The sequence below is a fragment of the Hippocampus comes genome, unplaced genomic scaffold (genome assembly GCF_001891065.2).
Source record: "Hippocampus comes isolate QL1 unplaced genomic scaffold, H_comes_QL1_v1.1 scaffold36, whole genome shotgun sequence".
In the NCBI taxonomy this organism is placed as follows: Eukaryota; Metazoa; Chordata; class Actinopteri; order Syngnathiformes; family Syngnathidae; genus Hippocampus; species Hippocampus comes.
In genome coordinates, this window is record NW_017805695.1 from 5,305,850 (window position 1) to 5,325,512 (window position 19,663).

Genomic DNA, 19,663 nt, shown 5'->3' on the forward strand with positions numbered 1-19,663 from the left:
GCTTTATCTGAATCAGTCAAATTTAAATGCTGTCTAAAATGGAAGTGAAACAATATCAGTCCAGTCAGTACTGTACTGGGATGGAATTTAACCTGGTCAATATGCGTTGTTGGAAATGTTGCACGTCCGTTTCCGCTAGAAGCCACAAACAATTGCTGTAAATAATACACTGACATCGTGCGTTTTCTGTTGATATTTTTAAGTACAAAATTATATTTTTGTTATTATCACGAGCGTCAACGTGTAGTGTGACGTCTATGAGTTCTATTGGCTCGTGCGGACCGGAAGTGGATGCAAAGCCACTCTTCTTTTTGCTCCGTGGCATTTTGCAACACAGGCTCCCCCTCGCTCTGGGCTTCCCTCCTAACCTCCAGCTTCAAGAGCAAACGGCAAGGGACACGCACAAGATGACGTGAGTATCTGGTTTTGCACGACAGACTTGCCTTGCGGGACGCTTTATTGACAGACAAATAAGTGGAAACCGTAGAGATAACCCAACGTTGCTAAGCCAACAGCACAACCTAGGCGACTTCCGGTTTGGACAGTTCAGAATAATTGTTGGTTCACTTCGGCTTTTATAAAACAGAATATAAACACCGTTAGTCCGAAGCCACGCTCCGTCACAGGAATTACGTACATTAGTGATGCACGATATGAGAAATTTCGCCCGACACCACTAATTACCTGGTTTGTATGGCCGATACTGTATGTGATGTACAGTTGATAAATCACCTGACTAAAGTCCATCCATCATCCACTTTCTGTCGTGCTTGCCCTCATGAGAGTTCGAGCCAGGTTGCACCCTGGACTGTTCACAGCTATGGATAATTAAAAGTCTACAATGAACATGCATGTTTTTGGAATGTGTGTGGAGCTCAAAGAAAAGCCATACAAGTCTTAAACGTGTTTGTCATCTCTCTTTCTCTATGTCTAAGTCCAGTATGGTTTTGTGAAATTTTTTCAAGATGTCGTTTTGTGGCAGCCTGTCTATTTCACACTTCTGAGTTTCAGGGTTCCTTCCTGTATGTAATTTGCATACCCATGCGGTGTTTATGCGATTGTATTTCCGCCTGCTTGTTCCAACATTCCAAAAAACATGCATGTTGCGCAATTGAAGACTCTAAATTGTCCAGTGGTATGATTGTGATTGGTCATGGTGGTTTGTCTGTCTACGTGTGTGCCCTGCAATTGGCTGGCGATCAGTCCACACTGGGTGCACCCTGCTGCCTCACCATCCAAAACTTGCTGCCTCTCCACCCACAAAGTTCACATGAAAGAAACCCTGTTGATTTACCACATGTCAAAATACCACTTCCTATTTCTTTTCTCTTGTTTATTTTATTTTTTTTTACAATCAAATAAAAAAAATGGCATGTTGACGGACATTCAAGATAATTGTGTTCTCAAGCTGTAAATAAGAATTACATTGGTAGACTTTGCTTGCGTCCTCCTGCTTTTCATTTTCGCCCTGTGACTGATTTACTCCAGAAAGGCCAGGTCATGACCAAAGCTGTCAGGTTAGAAGAATTACACCACTCTGCTGCGAGCTTGATTAGGTGACCTTCAAGCCTAACCTTTACACAATTTTACATTAAGAGAAAAGCTGAGTCGAGAACCTCTTAAAAAAGTTGCACTTTTATACACACTTTCTGTGTATTTTTGACTCTCGCGTTAGTGAGAAATAGAAGCCACAGCTCTCATGATGATGCAGTTCCACTGCAAACTGCAACTGCTCTGTTTCAATCAAAGCTGAATATTATCTTTGTGAAGTTAGAATATTTGATACAACTCTTGAATTGGATATCATGCTATTGTATTACCGGTACCTTGTATCATCTCCTTAATTTGACATTAGTGTTTCTATGCGTGAGTGTTGAGCTTTTATTTTTTTAACTCCGTGTTTAACAGGAAGTAGCTTGCTGCAAATTTGTATTGTTGCAGTCGTAGCAGGACAGTTGAGTCTGTTTGAGAGAAGTGTGTGTGTTTTTTTTCTGGCAATTTTGGAGCCTTGTGGTGCTGTTTGACTGTGGTGTTATGTAACTGGCGTCAGCCTGGTAGTGTCTGACTTTGTAGGTGACATAAATCATCCCCTATTTTAAACAGATTCCATCCAAACAGAACATTATATTCATTGTGAAGATGTTTATTCTCTCCAGCTTTGCTTAATAACCCTGGTCAACAGAACATTTTAATTAGAGATGACTCTATGTCCCTGAAAGTATTTTTGACGCTGGTTTGAAAAATGTCTACTTTTTTCCTAGCACATCAGGATTTTGAAAATTTTCAAGTTTGCCCTGTAAAAGCTTGTGCAGTACACATTTGACCATGTGTTGTAATTTATTGCTGTGAAGTTAAAAAAAAAAATCCATCTGTTGCTGTACCTAACCCTTAATTCATGAATATTAAGAAATATATTACTATATTAAATAATTAAATTATTCTTATTATTATGAAACGTGATGTGACAGAGCAAAAACAAGGGCAGATTGGGAATCAGTGCAAAAACACATCTAGAAAAGTTAGCTCTCATCTCGTAGTAAACATTTGTTGGCTAGTGTAGTTTGCCATTGATGGTTAAGCACATCATGGTCTTCATGTGGATTTTTCTTTTCTCCTCCATAGGTGACGATCAATGGATTTACATGGGACTATTTTACCAAAAGGTTCAAGCGACTTCCGAGTGGAATCACCAGAATTAGTTTGCCACACATTGTTCTTGAAATGTCTTGCAAGAAAAAATCTAAAATGTTACCTGTGCAAAGTGTATTCCGAATTATGTCCAAAGTGATGTCAATGAGAGCGTGAGAGAGGAAACGGAATGCAGACTTGTCCAGCTGGAGCTTGTATGAGAGCGTGATGCCCAGACGGGGGTTGCTGCTCCACGGCCGAGTCCGCTGGCTCTTCCTGGGCCTCTTCCTGCTGCTGGTGCTGCTGTTTTTCGCCTACCTGCTGGAGTGCACCCCTCAACCCGACGTCAGCCTCGTCCTTCCCGGCATCGCGGGCGAGCCCTACGGAAAGGAGTACTACCAGGCCCTGCTGCAAGAGCAGGAGGAGCGCCACCTGAACCGCGCCGCCAGCTTGAAGCGGCAGATTGTGCAGCTCAAGCAGGAGCTGCAGGAAATGAGCGAGAAGCTGAAACTCCTGCAGGAGAAGAAGGAGCTCCCCGAGGCGCAGGGCTTGGCTGAGAACAAGGAGCAAGAGCCCGGAGATCTGTTGGACTACCTGCACTCTCAGATTGACAAGGCCGAGGTCAACACAGGGGCCCGCCTGCCCAGCGAGTACGCGCTGGTGCCCTTTGAGAGCTTCACCTCCTCCAAGGTTTACCAGCTGGAGATGGGTCTGACGCGGCACCCGGAGGAGAAACCCGTTCGCAAAGATCGGCGGGACGAACTGGTGGAAGTCATCGAGGCCGCCTTGGAAATAATCAACAACCCCGACGAGGAGGACGGTGTGGAGGATGACATGGCCATGCATAGGCAAGCCTACAAAGAGGGCCACTTCATAGAAGGTATCGCCGTATGTTCCTTGAAACAAGCTGACTAACGCATAGGAGTAAATAAGCGCATTGTACAGGTGTACAATGCGCTTATTTACTGTGTTGAGCAGTACCATTGCTTTACCAAAAGAAAGCAACCAACAACACTACTGAATGCATCACGTATCTAAGGTGTCTTCTGATGACATGAGCAGTGTAGTGATGACTCGGGCTTCAACTAACAATTCTTTTAATAATTGGCTTATGAATGAATCCAGAAAACAACAAGTTTTAATTTCCATCCCTGTATTCCAAAAACAGGATATTATTTCAACTTGACACCACGGAAAATGCATACATTAATTCATTTTGATTCAGTTACTGGTTTGGTCTATAACATGTCAGAGAATCGGCAAAAATGTTGATCATTGTTTTGCGGAGCAAAACCAGATGTTTGCAAAGATCAGCAATCTGCTTTCATTGAGGACAACAGAAATCAGAGAATATTTCCGGTTGAAAGGCCGAGATTAGTCTTTCTTTACAGAGGACAAAGAACATGCGCCTTATGAGTATTATATTTATCTGCATGTGTGCCGATATCCATTGCTTAAAGATATATAGAGGTGTTAATTGTTATCCCATGCATCGAGGTTCGAAAACACTCATAGGTAAAGAAAAAAATATATATAATTCCAGCAATATATTCAAGCGGATACAGATTTTCACAAAGCTATTCAATATGGGCGCCGCCTATGATACAACACACGTTTCCCATTTTGTCTTCCCCTCGGGGTATTTTGTGCCAAGTTCAAATCTGCATTCCAGTTGTATTTTTATTGAGTTTCCTCAAATGCAAGCTGCACACTCTTGTTTGAGCATATGAACACACAAAATGCATTTTCATTGCCTTGAACGTCATTCTTCACCTTTAAAAAATAAAATGAACAGGTAAAACTGAAAATTATGTGAAAATCTTTTGGAACACTGGATAATATGACTTCAAAACAAATTCAAAGCATTGTCATTTACATTATCACAACTTTCTTATTCATTTTAACCAGAACCGATTCTCTATTGATTGGCTGGAATAGATCATTTATTTGTTTAGTTGAAGTAACAAAATGTGGTTCATTCCCCCATTCCCAAGTACATATGAATCAGTATGTTGGAGCCAATAAATGCTTGTTGCGCAATCACTGTTTTCAAGCAAGCTCAAAATGAGCTTTTTGTTTTTGGACAAATGCAGGCTTGTCTGTCACATCCACACACTAACCTTCATCGGCTATCATCTTGTCCTTGGTCGGCAGGCATGTACAGAACCGAGCGGGACAAAGGGTCACTTTACGAGCTCTTCTTTGCCAAAAAGGAGTCCAGCACCTTCCGCCACGTCACCCTTTTCAGGCCTTTTGGTCCACTGATGAAAGTCAGGAGCATGACTGTTGACACAACGGAAATGATAATCAACATCATTGTGCCGCTGGCGGGCAGAGCAGAAACCTTTTTACAGTTCTTACACAACTTCAGGTGAGAGCATTTGATTCTTTTGACATGTTCTCGCTTGTTCATTCGATACTCGCCCATCTGCTTTTTTTTTTTTAATTGTTGTTCTTGTAATTGGTGTTGTAGACAAATGTGTAACACTAACTGCTTTTAGGGAAGTGTGTGTACAGCAGGACAAGAGAGTTCACCTCACAGTCGTTTATTTTGGCCAAGAGGGACTCCGAGAGGTGAAGTCATCTTTGGAAACAATGTCAAGGTTTGTCCTTTTTGCTCACAACAAGCTATGGTCATTCAGCATGTCATAAAGAGGATAAAGAATATATCCTTTTTTTGTTTGTTTGTTTGTTTGTTTTTGTGTGTGTGTCAGAGAGGAGAGTTTCTCTAATTACACTCTGATCCCGGTGGAGGAGGATTTCTCCCGAGGGCGGGGCCTGGATATTGGCGCGCGTGCTTGGACTAAAGGTGACGTTCTGATGTTTTTCTGTGACGTCGACATCCATTTCACGTTGGACTTCCTGAATACGTGTCGTCTCCACGCAGATCCAAGTATGCTTATACATCTGTCATTTGAATTCAAAAGAAAAAAAAATGTTGTCAGGTTTGCGATTAAACATGCTGCTTATTCTATTTTGTAGACAAGAAAGTCTTCTATCCAGTAGTGTTTAGTCTGTACAATCCTGCCATAGTTTATGGAAATTTAGAGCTGGCTCCACCTGTTGAACTTCAGCTGGTAAGACCTTTGATGACTGAATACAGTCTAATCCTGCCATCTTGACGTAAATAAAAGAATGCGGAGCATAAATGTCTGTTTGAAACAGGTTCACAAAAAGGATGCTGGTTTCTGGAGAGATTTTGGCTTCGGTATGACGTGTCAATATCGCTCTGATTTCCTAAGTATTGGTAAGGGCAGATTTTTCATGTATTACCGTATTGGCCCGAATATAAGACGGCCCTGATTATAAGACGACCCCCTCTTTTTGAACACCAAATTAATTTTTATACAGAAAATAATTACAGTACATCTGAAACAAATGATTATAACAATATATTTGAGAGAAAAAGCATGTTATTTTGACTCATTCAAATCTTAATATCTGAACATTTAAATATGTAAACTAAAGTGCAATCACATTCGTAAATGAATGGCTTCTGGTTTTTGAAATGTAAATTACATTATAACTTCTCCTCAGCTGCCGGTTAACCTGGCTGATCTTCGACCCACTTTTCTCCAAATTATCGCTACGTTTCTCCATTTTCTGTTATCTCTTCTATTATTTTCTTCTCTTTTCTTTCTTACCGCTATTTTTAATTTTCTTCTTCGTGCTACCGCTATTTTTATTTTTATTCTTCGTGACAGGGGTTCGCTTTGGCCTGGGGAGTCAAGTTCAGCATTCGCTTCAATGGTATCTGGCGTCATCTAGCGTCGTGAATGGGTATAATGGCTAGCACCCGAATATAAGATGACCCCCACTTTTTCAGTCTTATTTCAATGCAAAAAACACCATCTTATATTCGGGCCAATACGGTACTCGTCGGTTTCCCCACAACGTCACTCATCATTTTCCCTCTCTCTCTCTCAGGGGGTTTTGATCTTGAAGTGAAAGGCTGGGGCGTTGAAGACGTCCACTTGTACAGGAAGTATCTTCGGAGTGACCTAGTGGTGGTCCGGACGCCGGTGTCCACTCTCTTTCACCTATGGCACGAGAAGCAGTGCGCTGACGAGCTAACTCCAGAACAGTACCGCATGTGCATCCAGTCCAAAGCCATGAACGAGGCCTCTCACTCTTACCTGGGAATGCTCGTGTTCCGGGAGGAGATCGAGGCTCACCTCCGCAAGCAGGCCTTCAAGCCTCAGAACAAAGCAGAGGACTGAGCAGCTTCGCCGCGTGTCCAGTGTCACGTCAGCGAAAAGCCTGTGAGATGCTGACATTATCAATGCACAGCTGCAGACAAATGAATGTACAAAGAACAATTACGTGGCTAGTTGAGCTACGGCAAACTGAAAAGAGCAGATGATCAAATCACTGCTTACCCTGCTGCGTTTTGTACACATTTTCCAAAAAGCAAGTCGTTCGCCTTGCAGGTATTGACCATTTACTTGCTGTGAAATGGACCCGACAACCCCGACCCCACCATATTTCTCGCTACTGCTGAGCTACCTTTTAACTGTAACCACGGTCAATAGAGTTCAGCAGTTGGTCATGTTGACATTTCCTAAACAAAGGTGAAATTCCACTTCTTGGGTTGCAAACCTAGTTATTTGTTTTTGCAAATTGGGAGAAAACAACTTTTAATGTTAATTGTGGAGCCATATTGTTCAGTTAGTATTCTATTTATTAGCTGTTTGATGAAAGGGACCTTTTTTATTTTCTGTGACAGTCAGTCACTATCTTAATAGAGAGAAGCATGTTAATGTGATTGTTGAAAGTGCAAAGATCAAACGTGACCATGCAAAACGAATATCAGGTACGAAGGCACCTGAATTTTTAATTCTCTGAAATGTGTCGTTTTACACCCTGCGAGGCTTATTGGCAGTATTTATTCACAGTACAGGACTATGTTGGAACACTACATTCTTGTAAATATTTTTTTCAAAATGTTGTCTTTTATTCATGTGAATTGATTGTTTTTGATCTCATGCCCATGTTGCGATGTTTGGACTCCTGCAGACTCTTTTACTTATGTTCCAGAGGCCATGTTAACTGTTGATTTGTCCGCTGATGTTAGATGTATGAGGTCAACACAGGAGTCCAGAAAATGTTTCAAGGCAGCGGGGCGAAGTTCTGTGTGATCGCCATAAATGTTACTCCAAATCAAACAGTTAGTTAATTTGGGTAGTATATATTGTCTTCCACTCAGCCAAACAACTGAACACAAAGAAAATGTGCAAGGAAATGATTTATTGGACAATTTTCCCATTGGACTCAGAGAAGGCTTTATTCAAAAACTGCTGCTAATATGTTGCTATCTGTTGCCATTTTATCATATGACACACATTCCTTTCCTTGTCCAGCTGTATAATTTATACTACAAAATGTTATAATAAACATGTCACCTCTTTAAATCTACAATGGCATTCGCTTTTCTTAATTTAAGACAAAAACAAACCCAATTCCAATGGTGTTGGGACGTTGTGTTAAACATTAAGGAAAAACAGCATTCAATCATTCGCAAATCATGTTACCTGCATTTAATGAAATACATGACAAAGAAGATATTTAATGTACAAACTGAGAAACTTTATTGTTTTTAGCAAATAATCATTAACTTTGAATTTTATGGCTCCAACACGTTCAAAAAAAGCTGGGACGCGTGGCAAAGGAAACAGAACGTGCAGGGATGCTCATCTAACACCTATTTGGAACAAGTGGGTGACATGATTGGGTCTAAAAGAGTGGGTCTGTGAATTGACATTGTCATTCACAAGCAAAGATGGGGCGAGGTTCACCTCTGTAAATAATTGCGTGAGAAAATATTCAATCGCAAGGAATTTAGGGATTTCGTCATCTATGGTCCACAATATCATCAAAAGATTCAGAGAATCTGGAGAAATCATTGCATGTCGGCGGCAAGGCCGAAAACCAACATTGAATGCCCATGACCTTCGATCCCTCATGCGGTGCTAAGGAGTTACAATGTGTTAAGGAGTTACAACAGTCTGGCTTCATAGTAAAAGTGTGCGGATACTTGACTTGCCTGACTGCAGTCCAGACCTGAACACGTGTGGGGCATCATGAAGCGTAAAATACGACAACGGAGACCCCGGACTGTTGAACAGCTGAAACTATGCATAAAGCAAAATAATAAGAAAGAATTCCACCTCAAAAGCTTCAACAATTAGTGTCCTCAGTTTCCAAACATTTCATGAATGTTACTAAAAGTAAAGGTGATGTAATACAGTGGTAACCATGACTCTATCCCAGCTTTTTTGGAACTTGTTGCAGCCAAGTTACTCATCATTTGGTAAAAACATTATCAGTTTGAACATTAAATATCTTGTCTTTGTAGTGTTTTCAATTAAATATAGGCCAAACATGATTTGCAAATTGTTGTATTCTGTTTTTGTTTATGTTTAAGAATAACATCTCAACTTCATTGGAATTGGGTCTGCACCATAATATATATGGTTGTATTACACATTTGCCTACAGAAAATCATGGAGATAGACAATAAAAGAAATGGCAAATAATCCAGGCATGAAATAATCCAAATGAAAAAGTCTTTCGTGATGGGGTTTTATTGTGCTAATGTACCATGTTCTGGCTGCACCCCCATGCTTTTGTAGATCTCCTTGAGGATAAGCAGAGCTGTGTCTTCAGACTCCCTACAAAACACAAATTCAATATTCATTATTCCTTGTACGCAGAAAGTGTGCATAAATGTTAAATATTAAGCAACATCACATTTTTTTCAAAATTTAAAACACCCTCTTGAAATCATCTCGTCCAGGGGGTGCAGTAGCGGTCTCATACAAATTAGTCACTGCTCACCCAACCTCCCTCTACTGTGGGATGTGCGAATGAAAGTGCCACGGGCACCACGAGACCAAAAGAACTGACTTTTTTGTTGTCCAGTCAAAAAAATACATTTTCATCCAGCAAAATAAGCAGGCTTAATGTATTATTTAATTGTATTAACTGACAGTGATGGTGTGGGTGCGAATGTTTCTTTTGTCTCTTTTTGCGCCATGCGACTGGAGATTAGTTCAGGGTGTACTCCGCCTTTCATCCAAAATCATCTGGGATAGGCGCCAGGGATAAGCGGTGCTGAAAATGGATGGAAGGATGGATTAATGGACAGCTATGTGTCTGTCACAGTATATGTTGTATGTGTGTGTGTTTTCAAGTTATTTCGTGTTAGTAATGCCCCTACATCATGTTCCCCCATTGGATGGCGATGTACATTTCACGTTGCATCTGATTGGTCAAAGTCAGGTCAGAGCACACAATTCCATATGAAACTGATTGTATGTGTTTACAATATGCATATTACACGGGCCATTATTGCGATGAACATAGTTTTCAATATATTGTGCAGGCCTAGAGTGAAGCAAACCCAGGTGCCCATTAAGAAGAAGGCAACATGGATTGTATTTTCACCCGTGATCATGGCACTACCGTCTTTGCATGTGGTATATGCAACAGACGCACTGCCAAACCCTAGAATAACAAAAAAGTCGTGTACCAGTAGCACAGATGACTCTGTAGGGCGAACAAATACTCATTGAAACTTTCAATGGGCTTCTCCTGCAGGACAAAGTCGATCCGATTCCCTCCATTCAGCATCCCGATCCTGACCTCAGGCTCTTCTTCTTTCTGTGGTTCAGGGATCTCTGGGTTTTTTTGTTCTGAAACTAAAACAGAGCATTAACATTACAAAATGAATCAAACGCATCCAGTCGGCACATGTGTGAGAGAGAGAGAGAGAGAGAGAGAGAGAGAGAGAGAGAGAGAGAGAGAGAGAGAGAGAGAGAGAGAGAGAGAGAGAGAGACAGAGAGAGAGAGGCTTACGATCTTGTGCTCTTTTCTCCTGTTCTTCAATCTGATCGGCCACCATAGCCAATTCTGCCTGAAGTTGCGCAGAGGAGGTGTGGGCGCGAGCAAAATCATTGAGTGTCTGCCACGCGCTCCTCAACGAACTGATAAAACCATGCTTTAGGTCCGAGCCCATTCTGGAGAGACTTTCCTTCAGCTCTAAAACACCAAACATACATTCCCAAAGGGTTAGTGGGCCCACAACAACAGAATTTCGGTCTTAAATATTTCCAACACATTTGACTTGATTGAAATAGCCACGCAAGCAAGTCTTTTTCCTGACCGAGATGCAGCCTTTTCCTTCCTTTGTGATGCGGAATCAAAACAGGCTTCAATTCCAAGTCTGGTATTATCATGGGCTCAATCCTGTAAGCCACTGGGTCCAACTGAAACAGGTGAGAGACAGTAATGAGTCAGACAGGAGGACCGATGCCATGTCATGTACATGCCTGCTTTCGACAAAATTCTGTCCACATCAACATTCCTTTGCAGGCTGTTGTGTGTGCGCAAAAGCGACCGGAGGTACTATGAGCAATAACTGTACGGTCATTTTAGCCATGCATCAGCGACATGAACAAAGTCGTTTCTGAAACTGAGCAAATGCTGAAATGCTTTGGGCGAGCGCATCGCTTTGATTTCAACAACTTTTAAACATGCCGAGCAGCGAGGGGATTTTGCTCAACGTCTGACGTGGCAAAAGCAAACCAAATGCAAATGACAGATGAAACGTTGCCTCTGTGTAAGCTAGCTCATCACTGTTGGCTGTCTTCAGTGCCAACTGTGTGCATCAACAGGCTACAAAAGTCACTAAGGGCAGACATCACATTTGGAAAAAAAACAATCGATTTATGAATTAAATCGATTAATCCCCAAGCCCGTCTTCTGAATCCTTCAGGGCCCACTACACAATGAGGAGGAATGCCTACCGGATGGTAAATGTTGAAGAATCCTTTACAAGTTGGCAGCTGATAGTCCTCTTCAATCTTCTCCAAGCCTCTGACAGTCAAGAACATGCCAATTGGAGAACCCAAGGCAAAGAAATTCACTGGACTGAAGTCTAGGTTGTGGTAGACCACCGACACCTGAGAAGCAAAGCATGAGGTAGATACACTCACATTTTCAACAACCAATCAAAAAGTGCTTTAACGACATGACCGCACATACCTGTCCAGTACCAACTTCAAAGTAGTTGTAGTCGACGTGGATGGAGGAGACGCCTGCTGGCAGAATCTTGTCAGGACTGGTCTCAGCAGCTTGTGCGGGCTCTCCCACTTGACTGACCACCTGCACCTCAGCTTCCTTCTCCTGAGCAGCCGCCAAAGTACACAAGAGCTGGTCATACAATTGTTTCAAGGGGTCCATTTTTCGGAAAACCAATTTGACAAACTTGCCTGTTTCGTGACTCTTTCTTTGACAAATTTGGCGATTTTCTTCCTGGGCCCAAGGGGAATTCCCATCTCTTTCAAATCCTCAATTGTACACATGAGCTAAAAGAAATAAACAGCAAAGACGCAAATGAGCAAAGTCAAATTCACACTTATTATTCGTGACAACAAAATCCCGCCCTTTGCTATGATGCTTGTCCTCATTAGGTGAGCTGGAGCCAATCCCAGCAGACTTTGGCAAGAGTCAGCGTAGTGCTTGACCAGGGATCATCAAGTTGGTGCCCGCTGCCACCAGGTAGCCCACAAGGGTGTAGCCCGCCCGCAGGCCTGTTCTAAAAATGCCAACACTGGCTGAGATTTTTAATAGAAACTAACCTGATCATCACATAAATGAATATCATTATGAACAATAACATAAATGTAATTTGAGCAAAATAGTTATTTCAGAAGTGCGTATCAAATTTATAGCGCTTCACAATAATCAGTACCCAAGAAGTAGCTCTCAGTTTCAAAAGGCTGCTGACCCCTGATCTAGACAAACAACCTTTCACACTGAGAGCTAAGGACAATTTAGTCTTCAATATGTATGTTTTTGAAATGGGAGAGGAAGCAGGAGTATGTAGAAAAAGTCTTTGCGAGCACAGGGAGAACATGCAAACTCTACACAGGTCCGCAGCTGAGCTTCAAAACCCAAACCGCAGCACTGAGGTAGACGTGCTAATCAATCGTCTCGCAATGCCGCATCATGAAAGCAACAACGTCAATTAGAATGAAATACTATTGTCGTAAATGGATCCAATGTGATTTGCTTTTGCATTCCAATACCCACAGAGATAAAAGCTGAATTAGAGCAGCTGCTGCACATTCTAATGGGAAGGCTACAATTAGCCCGATCGACCTTTTGCCTATGATGCCACGGAAATACCTTTTGGGGCACGGTTGTAAACACAAAAATAAAAAAGGCCTACTCTATTTGAAGCGGGATCATGTCAGTAAACCGCGGTTTGCTCCGGGCCTTCTCATTAGGCATTTAATTTTCACTTACAAAAGATTCAATGTCAATCTTTTCCTCGTCAAAGGTGCTCTTGTACTCGGACAGTCCAAGATGTTCCAGCACAGCGGAAAGGTCCTCCGGTTCCTCCTCTTTGGGCTCCTCCTCGGCAGCTGGAGGGGTGACGGCCGGTGCAACCGGAGCTGCCACCTGGATTTCAGAGGCAAACTTTTGAAGTGCTTTGAAGCATATTTGGCTATGATTATTCATGGCTTGCCACCCTTGATGGATACAGAATTAAAACGGCATTCACCTGTTGCGCTCCTCCATTCATGGCTGGCACCGCAGAAGGGGTCATGTCAGTCTTTTGATTTGACAGCAGGTCAAAGAGTATAAGGGACCCTGCAAGGACAGTATCAATCATAATGACACAAAGCATGAGGAAACAAGAAAAGAAAGAAATTAGCCGGTGTCTAAAACCTCTGATCAAAAGATCATTCTGTTTACTCTCCGAACACAGACCAGCCACAACATTATGATCACTTGAAAATATAATGAGCTGTAATACTGAACTTTTTGAGAAATGAATACCTCTTCGAACTTGTCACCATTATTGTCGTTTTAGGCCAGATAACTGATACAGCCCTTATAATGGATATCAGAATATTGTGCAAGGGGACATAAAATTGAGGCTGGATCGTGTCCATCCATCCATTTTCTATAACACATGTCCTCATTTGGGTTGCGGGTAAAATGGCGCCAATCCCTGCTGACTTTGGGCAAGCCAGACAATCGCAGAGGACATACTGTTTACACCGATGAACTCACATTCAAATGTTCGATCATTTTCGAGTCTTAAATGGAACAGACATGTTTTTGGAATGCACACATGCACATGGGGAAACATGCCACCCCCACACAGAAATGCCTGAGAATTGCATTCTACATATTCTCAAAAAAGATTGAGCACATTAGTTTTCGTTTTTTTCCAAAAGTAGTGCATTACCCAAGCTGTGCCCGGCAACTGATATGGCTCCTTTGTAATCAGGGTTTCTCTTCATGAACAGGGCATGAAGTCGGTTGATCTCTGAGGAAACTGTGTCCATGATGGTCTGGCAGTATGTAGGACTGTTGTAGAATAGCACATCTAACAAGGTCTCATTTGTAAAATGACGTAATCGTCCCGTGCTGGGCAAAGTGATTTTCTTTATTCTCCTGCAAAGAGAAATGAAAAGGTTGTCGAGTAAAATTACAAACCTGCACTTTTACTTTTCCAGTATTAGATATATTGTATAGCACAGCATCTCAAGGATGTAAGGTCTCCTCACCTGTCCACCCCTGTGGCATCGCCATGGAGGGCCGTGTGCCAATGGACAGGCAGGAACTCCACCCGACTGATGGCGTGATCGTCCAAGGGTTTCTTAAAGTGACTCTGCAGCAGTTTCAGAGACACGCTGCGGTAGTCGTCCACTGAGAACACAGTGATTTGTATTTATCATACAGTATCAAGAACAAGAAAAGTCAGCCTTTCATAATTTGTCGGTGAATACAAGAACAATTTTCCAAATTTTGAGGAGTGCGAAAAAAATTTTATTTGGCTAGAGGTGTCAAAATTAATTGATAATCGATTGAGCATTTAGCGCAAATAATTTAATGAAAATCGTCAAAATCCTCTCATTTCAGCCTATGAACAGTCAATATGATCTGGTTTCTGTAGTCCTACATGAAAGCACACTGGTTATCCTTTGTGCTAAATCCGAAGTATTCTCAAAAGTGTACATGAAACTAGTAGTCCTTCACATTAATCAGTACCCAAGAAGTAATTGTGTGAAAAACAGTGAGTACAACCTTGCTCCCTCTTGTGTGATATTGTTGTTTATCTGATTTTGTTAAATCATTAAACAATACCAAATAAACAACAATCATCCTTTACCAAACAGTAATCAGAAAAAAATAATGCAGTACATTTTAATGCAAATTACATTTAGATACAATTATTTTTTTCATCAATAGAACAATCGAATGGAATATAATCAACTCTTAAAATATACAATGTGTCACTGTCAGTACTAAATTAACATTTGCATGCACTCATTTTTACAACATGAATGAATTTGTTGCATGACACATTTTGGTGCACATGTTGACAAATTACCCGCATTTGTGAGGGTATTGTAGAAGGTCGTATTGGCATGGACCAAAAATATTCTGAAAGGAAACTCAATGTCTTATAACTAAACTGTTACAGTGTGCCGTACTCCCTGTTCGAGCACTATTGGCACAAATAACCCCTTAAATAATATGTGTAGATGCACTACGGTTTTTATTGCAACGGCAATTTTGGGGGATGTGATGTAAACCACCAAGAGGCTGCACAAATACTGGCATCAACTCACCACACTCAACAATGCTCCGAAACCTCAGGTCACATACTGGACCAATTCCATGAACCATGAACACAAGATGGTCTACTTTGGGGAGCTCACCTGGAAAGGGTAGAGAGAATGGATTTGCTCTGTCAAGGCCTTTACAATCGTTTGGTCATGATGCATTAAAAGGTATTTCACAGTACTATTGTCTGTTTATATTGAGAGAGAGCTGGTCCTTTACCTATCATGCGTTAAAAAGCAGTTTTAAATAATAGCTTTCTTCCTGTGCTAAGATGAAGGAACTACAATTCCCTTCCATGGAAAAAAAGCTGAACTTTGCTACAATTTAGTTTTATATTCATCGCCACACGTACACTGATATCTTCATAAATGCACATTTTTTTATGCGTCTCGGATTTTGGTTCTACCCCAATGAGCTTTTTCATTCACCTAACAGGAATGTCTTTGAAATGTGGGAAGACGCAAAACTACTCAGAAAAAAAAAAAAAAACATGCAAGCACTGGAGAGCATGTGAACTCCACACAGGAAGGCTTGAGCTGAGATTTGAGCCCAGAATCTCTCGACCGTGAGCCATATCTGTTTACGTGTGGACAAAGGCTAAGTCAGCTGTGTAGAGGATTTTGTCTACCATCGGGGACTTGATCATGGTCATCATCAACCCCTCTCTTCACCACTCTGGGCCTGGTCTGTCCATCCTGATTGGTTCCCCACTCATCAGGCATAGAGGTGGGCTGGAACTGCACTATCACCTACAGAAACGTAGACAACAAAGTTTTGGCACTCGTCAAATCACGGCTATCACCTCAACCTATTCTCATAGTTCACACAACTTTTCCAAGGTCCGGCACGTTTCAGCTTCCATCTTTATGGTAAATATGTATACAAATATATACAAAAGAAAGTTCTTGCACTATAACACACGAAGGTGTGACTGTGCTATAAAGCAAAAATAATAATAATAATAAATCCTGTGTTTAAAGCACTTTTCTAATTTTGAAAAAAACGTTTAAGCGCCAATGAGACTTTTAGTAGGTTTACCTTTGGATTATGCATGACAATGGTTTCTCCAGAAGGGAACTCCAGTCTACGGTGCCATTGGTTGGTAGATACAGCTTTCTTATATTCTGCCTGAGGAAATAAAAATCTGAATGAAATTTACATCATTCAGTGATGAACATAAATGAGCACACTCAGCACTTGGGGGGACCGTGCCCCAGCCCCCCCCCAAACTTGATGCACAGATCTCCAAACACTAACAAACTTTTTTTTTTTAATCATTGTATCTATTTTGGGTAAAGACATAGTGCTGTGGCGTTCTTTACCACTCAGACATTAGAAAGATGAAGAAAAAAATGGTGTTTGATTGTTGGGAATATAATCTACATCAACCTGTGACGGTCACGAAGTAGTTTGAAGTGTGTGTATATGTATTGGCAATGCACGTCCCTCTGATGACCCCTTAAACTGCAGCTGATGTCGCTGGTCCTATTTGCTGTCAGACTGAACAATTTATCGCTGTCATAGAAATATGAAAATTCAAGATATTAATATCTCAAAGTCAATAATACAGGTTTCCCCTGCATGCACACTTCGTTTTTATGCTTGTCCTTGAACGCAATGCTAAAGCCAGCCAATCGCAGCCCTCATTTCATGTAGAGACAGCCAATGACAAACATTTAAGGGAAGGAGTCATGACTGAGATGTTCACAGGTCATTTTTATACAAGGCGTAAGTTAAAGGATTGCAGAACACATTCGACAGACGTAAAGGAAAAAAAGAAAAAAAAATAATCCTTCAGTTTTTGGAGGTGTTTTGGAGAAAAGAGAAACCTGAGTGAGGTGTTGTGCAGATTGTTCCGATTTAGCAAAAACTGCAACGAAGCAAGCGAGTATACCAATGTTATGATCCACCCCATGAAACAAACACATCACAACATTTTTACAGTATTGAATAACGTTATAAATTGTGAGAGGTATTTTCCAAAGCCGGAAATAATTATTTGGAATTAAGCGAATGTTTCTATCAAAGAATGCGTAGAACAATGCACTCTTGCACTCGAGACACACACATGCATGCACGCAGTTGTTGTAGGGTAATAGTAATTCGGTTCGCTGAAAGAATGAAGTCTGGCGACAGGGTCTGTACCCTCAAGTTATATCCATATGTAAAAAACACAACAATTTTCAGAATTTTGATCTTCATGAATTCCAGTGAATCATATATTTGTTTCATCTCAAATGTAGCTTTGCTCTACTTTCATTGGTGTTTACTCCATTTTACCTCTTAACGTGTGTTGCAATCAATTAGACACATTTCAGTGAAGATTTTTTTTTTTATGTGAATATTGATTCTGAAAAGGAAACTAACTGGTGGGTACTCATTTATTTTAAGGTTGACCACTCCAAATGTGACTTACACAGTCATGATTTTTAGTTAGCGCCAGGCAAATGAAGTTGGATAACAAACCTCTAGTTTGTCGCTGAATTCCTCAGAGTAAGGGATGAAGCGACTATCCGTATCTCCTTTGTAAAACCAGGTGCAGCGGCGAACCTCCGAATCCTCCTCCTCCCAGTAGACCGCTGATCGCATGCGGTCATAGAGATGCACATCATACCGGCCACCGTCTGTACGCACGATCACATTTTCTGGGTCTGGCTGAACTAGAGAAATAAAACGGTGCACATTTTAAATCTCCGAATTCCTACTTGATTCACCAGATTACAATGAGTGACAATAAGGGATGTTAAGTAAAAATGATCGTGCAGGAAGTACCAGAGTTAAAAGTCTCCTCAAGCTGGAGGGAGTCGATGATGCTGAAAGGAAGCCACACATTTTTGGATTCCACTAGCTTGCAGTAGAACCAGTGTGGCTGAATAGGCTCATAAACATTGTAGTTGTACTGCATCATGGGGCCAGCAGGCACGACTGCACCAGCAGGGTTGGCTGGAGGAAGTGGTGGTGGTGCCTGCACGTGAGCGGGAGGAGGCTGAATGGAGCAGAATAGAAAATGCTTTTTTATATGCATAATAGTTACCTCCAAGGCATTTAGGCTCACAAATGTATTCCAGCACAGTCACTGATGAAGTTTACCTTTGTGAATGTGGGTCCGGACAGTGGGAATGATTGCGACCCTGAGGTGACAGAGTAGGGATTGTGTTGTGATGCGTGGCTTTGCGGCAGAACCTCTGGAACTGGAATATAAGGACTGGCTTTGCTGCTGGTGGCGGTGTGTCTATAGGGATTATGACTCTGTGGTTGCATCTGCGGAGGTGGCGTGGTCATTGTACTAGGGGGAGGAGTGTGGCGCCCCATTGGGCTGTGATACACTGTACTGCCGAAAACAGGGGAAGTAGTGTTCAACTGTGAGCTGGGAGGCATCAGAGGAGCCATGTTCACACTGCTTGGAACAGACTGCGTGACAGCACACAAGGCTGCTTCTGCTGATGATGATGGGGGTGGGGATGATGGTTGGCCAATCGAAGCAAACGGATCACTGCTGGTTACTGGGTTAGAAAAGTAGCTGAAGGTAGAAGGAGTTTGTACATTTCCAGAAGTCTGACCCAGAAAGCTGTCTTCCTCGCCAACTTCAGTAGAATCCTCTGATGAATATCATAGTGCACATTTAAAGCATGAACTGGTTTATATACGTTTTGCACAAAACATGACAATTTAAAATAAAATGTAAGGCAGTATTACTAATTCACAGACCAATTTACAGACCAATTATGTTCTGTTAACAAACAAAACAATTTAAGAACTTATAGAAATTAGTGCAATTTGGTACTCGTCACAGAATCTCATCTTAACATACATGAGAACTCACAATGATTAACGTTAACAGAACTGTACATGTCAATGAGATTAGAATAAATTCTGGCCACATCACATGGTTGCAAATTGGGGCTAACCTGTCAGACAAATAAAACTTGACAATATTCTTTTTCCTTCCAGTTTCTCAGACGTGTGGAGTAAAAAAAACAGTTCACGTCCCAACAGGAAGTCTGCTAACTAGTTAGCTTGTATGCTAATGTTTCGGCAATCGGTATTTCTTCTTACCTCCCGACAGCACCGCCGGACCAGAGGCCTGACTCACTGGCATAAAGGGCAAATTGAAGTTAAACTCAGGAGCCCCACTAAATAACAAATTTGCACCGGGGTTAGGAACATTATTGTTTTTTCTATCTGCCATTTTTCTCTAAATTACACGTAGCCACTACCGGGGTAGGCAGGCAGTTTGGGCATGATGCGTTCAAATCTCCTGGGAAGAAAGAGAGTCAACGTTTACCAAATAAGAATAAGAATAATACAAATGTTGATATTGATACCCTATAGTCCCATTTTCTGTAGAATGTAAAAATAAAGCATGAGTCTGCATTAGTTTAATATT

General features: G+C 41.5%; 2 protein-coding genes across 3 annotated transcripts; one reads left to right on the top strand and one right to left on the bottom strand.

Moving 5' to 3' along the window:
* Positions 1-275: 275 nt before the first annotated feature.
* On the top strand, positions 276-8,043 carry csgalnact2 (chondroitin sulfate N-acetylgalactosaminyltransferase 2). Its single transcript, XM_019882064.1, has 8 exons — positions 276-412; positions 2,623-3,508; positions 4,783-4,999; positions 5,130-5,231; positions 5,343-5,521; positions 5,611-5,705; positions 5,794-5,875; positions 6,556-8,043. The coding sequence occupies exons 2-8, from the start codon at positions 2,857-2,859 to the stop codon at positions 6,846-6,848; spliced, it is 1,620 nt and encodes a 539-aa protein (XP_019737623.1). The 5' UTR covers positions 276-412; positions 2,623-2,856; the 3' UTR covers positions 6,849-8,043.
* sec23ip (SEC23 interacting protein) lies at positions 7,861-19,541 on the bottom strand. 2 transcript variants are annotated; one of them, XM_019882060.1, is made up of 18 exons: positions 19,333-19,541; positions 18,367-18,875; positions 18,049-18,241; positions 17,743-17,936; positions 16,315-16,404; positions 15,905-16,025; positions 15,282-15,371; positions 14,214-14,355; positions 13,892-14,100; positions 13,199-13,287; positions 12,940-13,095; positions 11,901-11,996; positions 11,674-11,814; positions 11,436-11,591; positions 10,793-10,895; positions 10,486-10,668; positions 10,160-10,328; positions 7,861-9,299 (listed from the first exon to the last, which is right to left on the bottom strand). In XM_019882060.1, exons 1-18 carry the CDS (start codon positions 19,463-19,465, stop codon positions 9,212-9,214), a joined length of 2,862 nt encoding a protein of 953 aa, XP_019737619.1. In that variant the 5' UTR covers positions 19,466-19,541; the 3' UTR covers positions 7,861-9,211. The 2 variants fall into 2 exon arrangements, with proteins under 2 accessions (XP_019737619.1, XP_019737618.1); XM_019882059.1 differs by having other exon boundaries at positions 18,049-18,262; positions 19,333-19,540.
* Between the last annotated feature and the right edge of the window lie 122 nt (positions 19,542-19,663).

What these genes read in the sequence shown, in the direction of transcription:
- csgalnact2 (XM_019882064.1), top strand. Translation starts at nt 2,857, where the DNA reads ATGCCCAGACGGGGGTTGCTGCTCCACGGCCGAGTCCGCTGGCTCTTC. An exon ending in TCTTTGGAAACAATGTCAAG is followed by an intron (nt 5,232 to 5,342) that starts GTTTGTCCTTTT and finishes TGTGTGTGTCAG; the next exon opens with AGAGGAGAGTTTCTCTAATT. An exon ending in TCGTCTCCACGCAGATCCAA is followed by an intron (nt 5,522 to 5,610) that starts GTATGCTTATAC and finishes TCTATTTTGTAG; the next exon opens with ACAAGAAAGTCTTCTATCCA.
- sec23ip (XM_019882059.1), bottom strand. Translation starts at nt 19,465, where the DNA reads ATGGCAGATAGAAAAAACAATAATGTTCCTAACCCCGGTGCAAATTTG. An exon ending in TGAATGGAGGAGCGCAACAG is followed by an intron (nt 13,096 to 13,198) that starts GTGAATGCCGTT and finishes TCTGAAATCCAG; the next exon opens with GTGGCAGCTCCGGTTGCACC. An exon ending in AAGGAAAAGGCTGCATCTCG is followed by an intron (nt 10,669 to 10,792) that starts GTCAGGAAAAAG and finishes TTGGTGTTTTAG; the next exon opens with AGCTGAAGGAAAGTCTCTCC.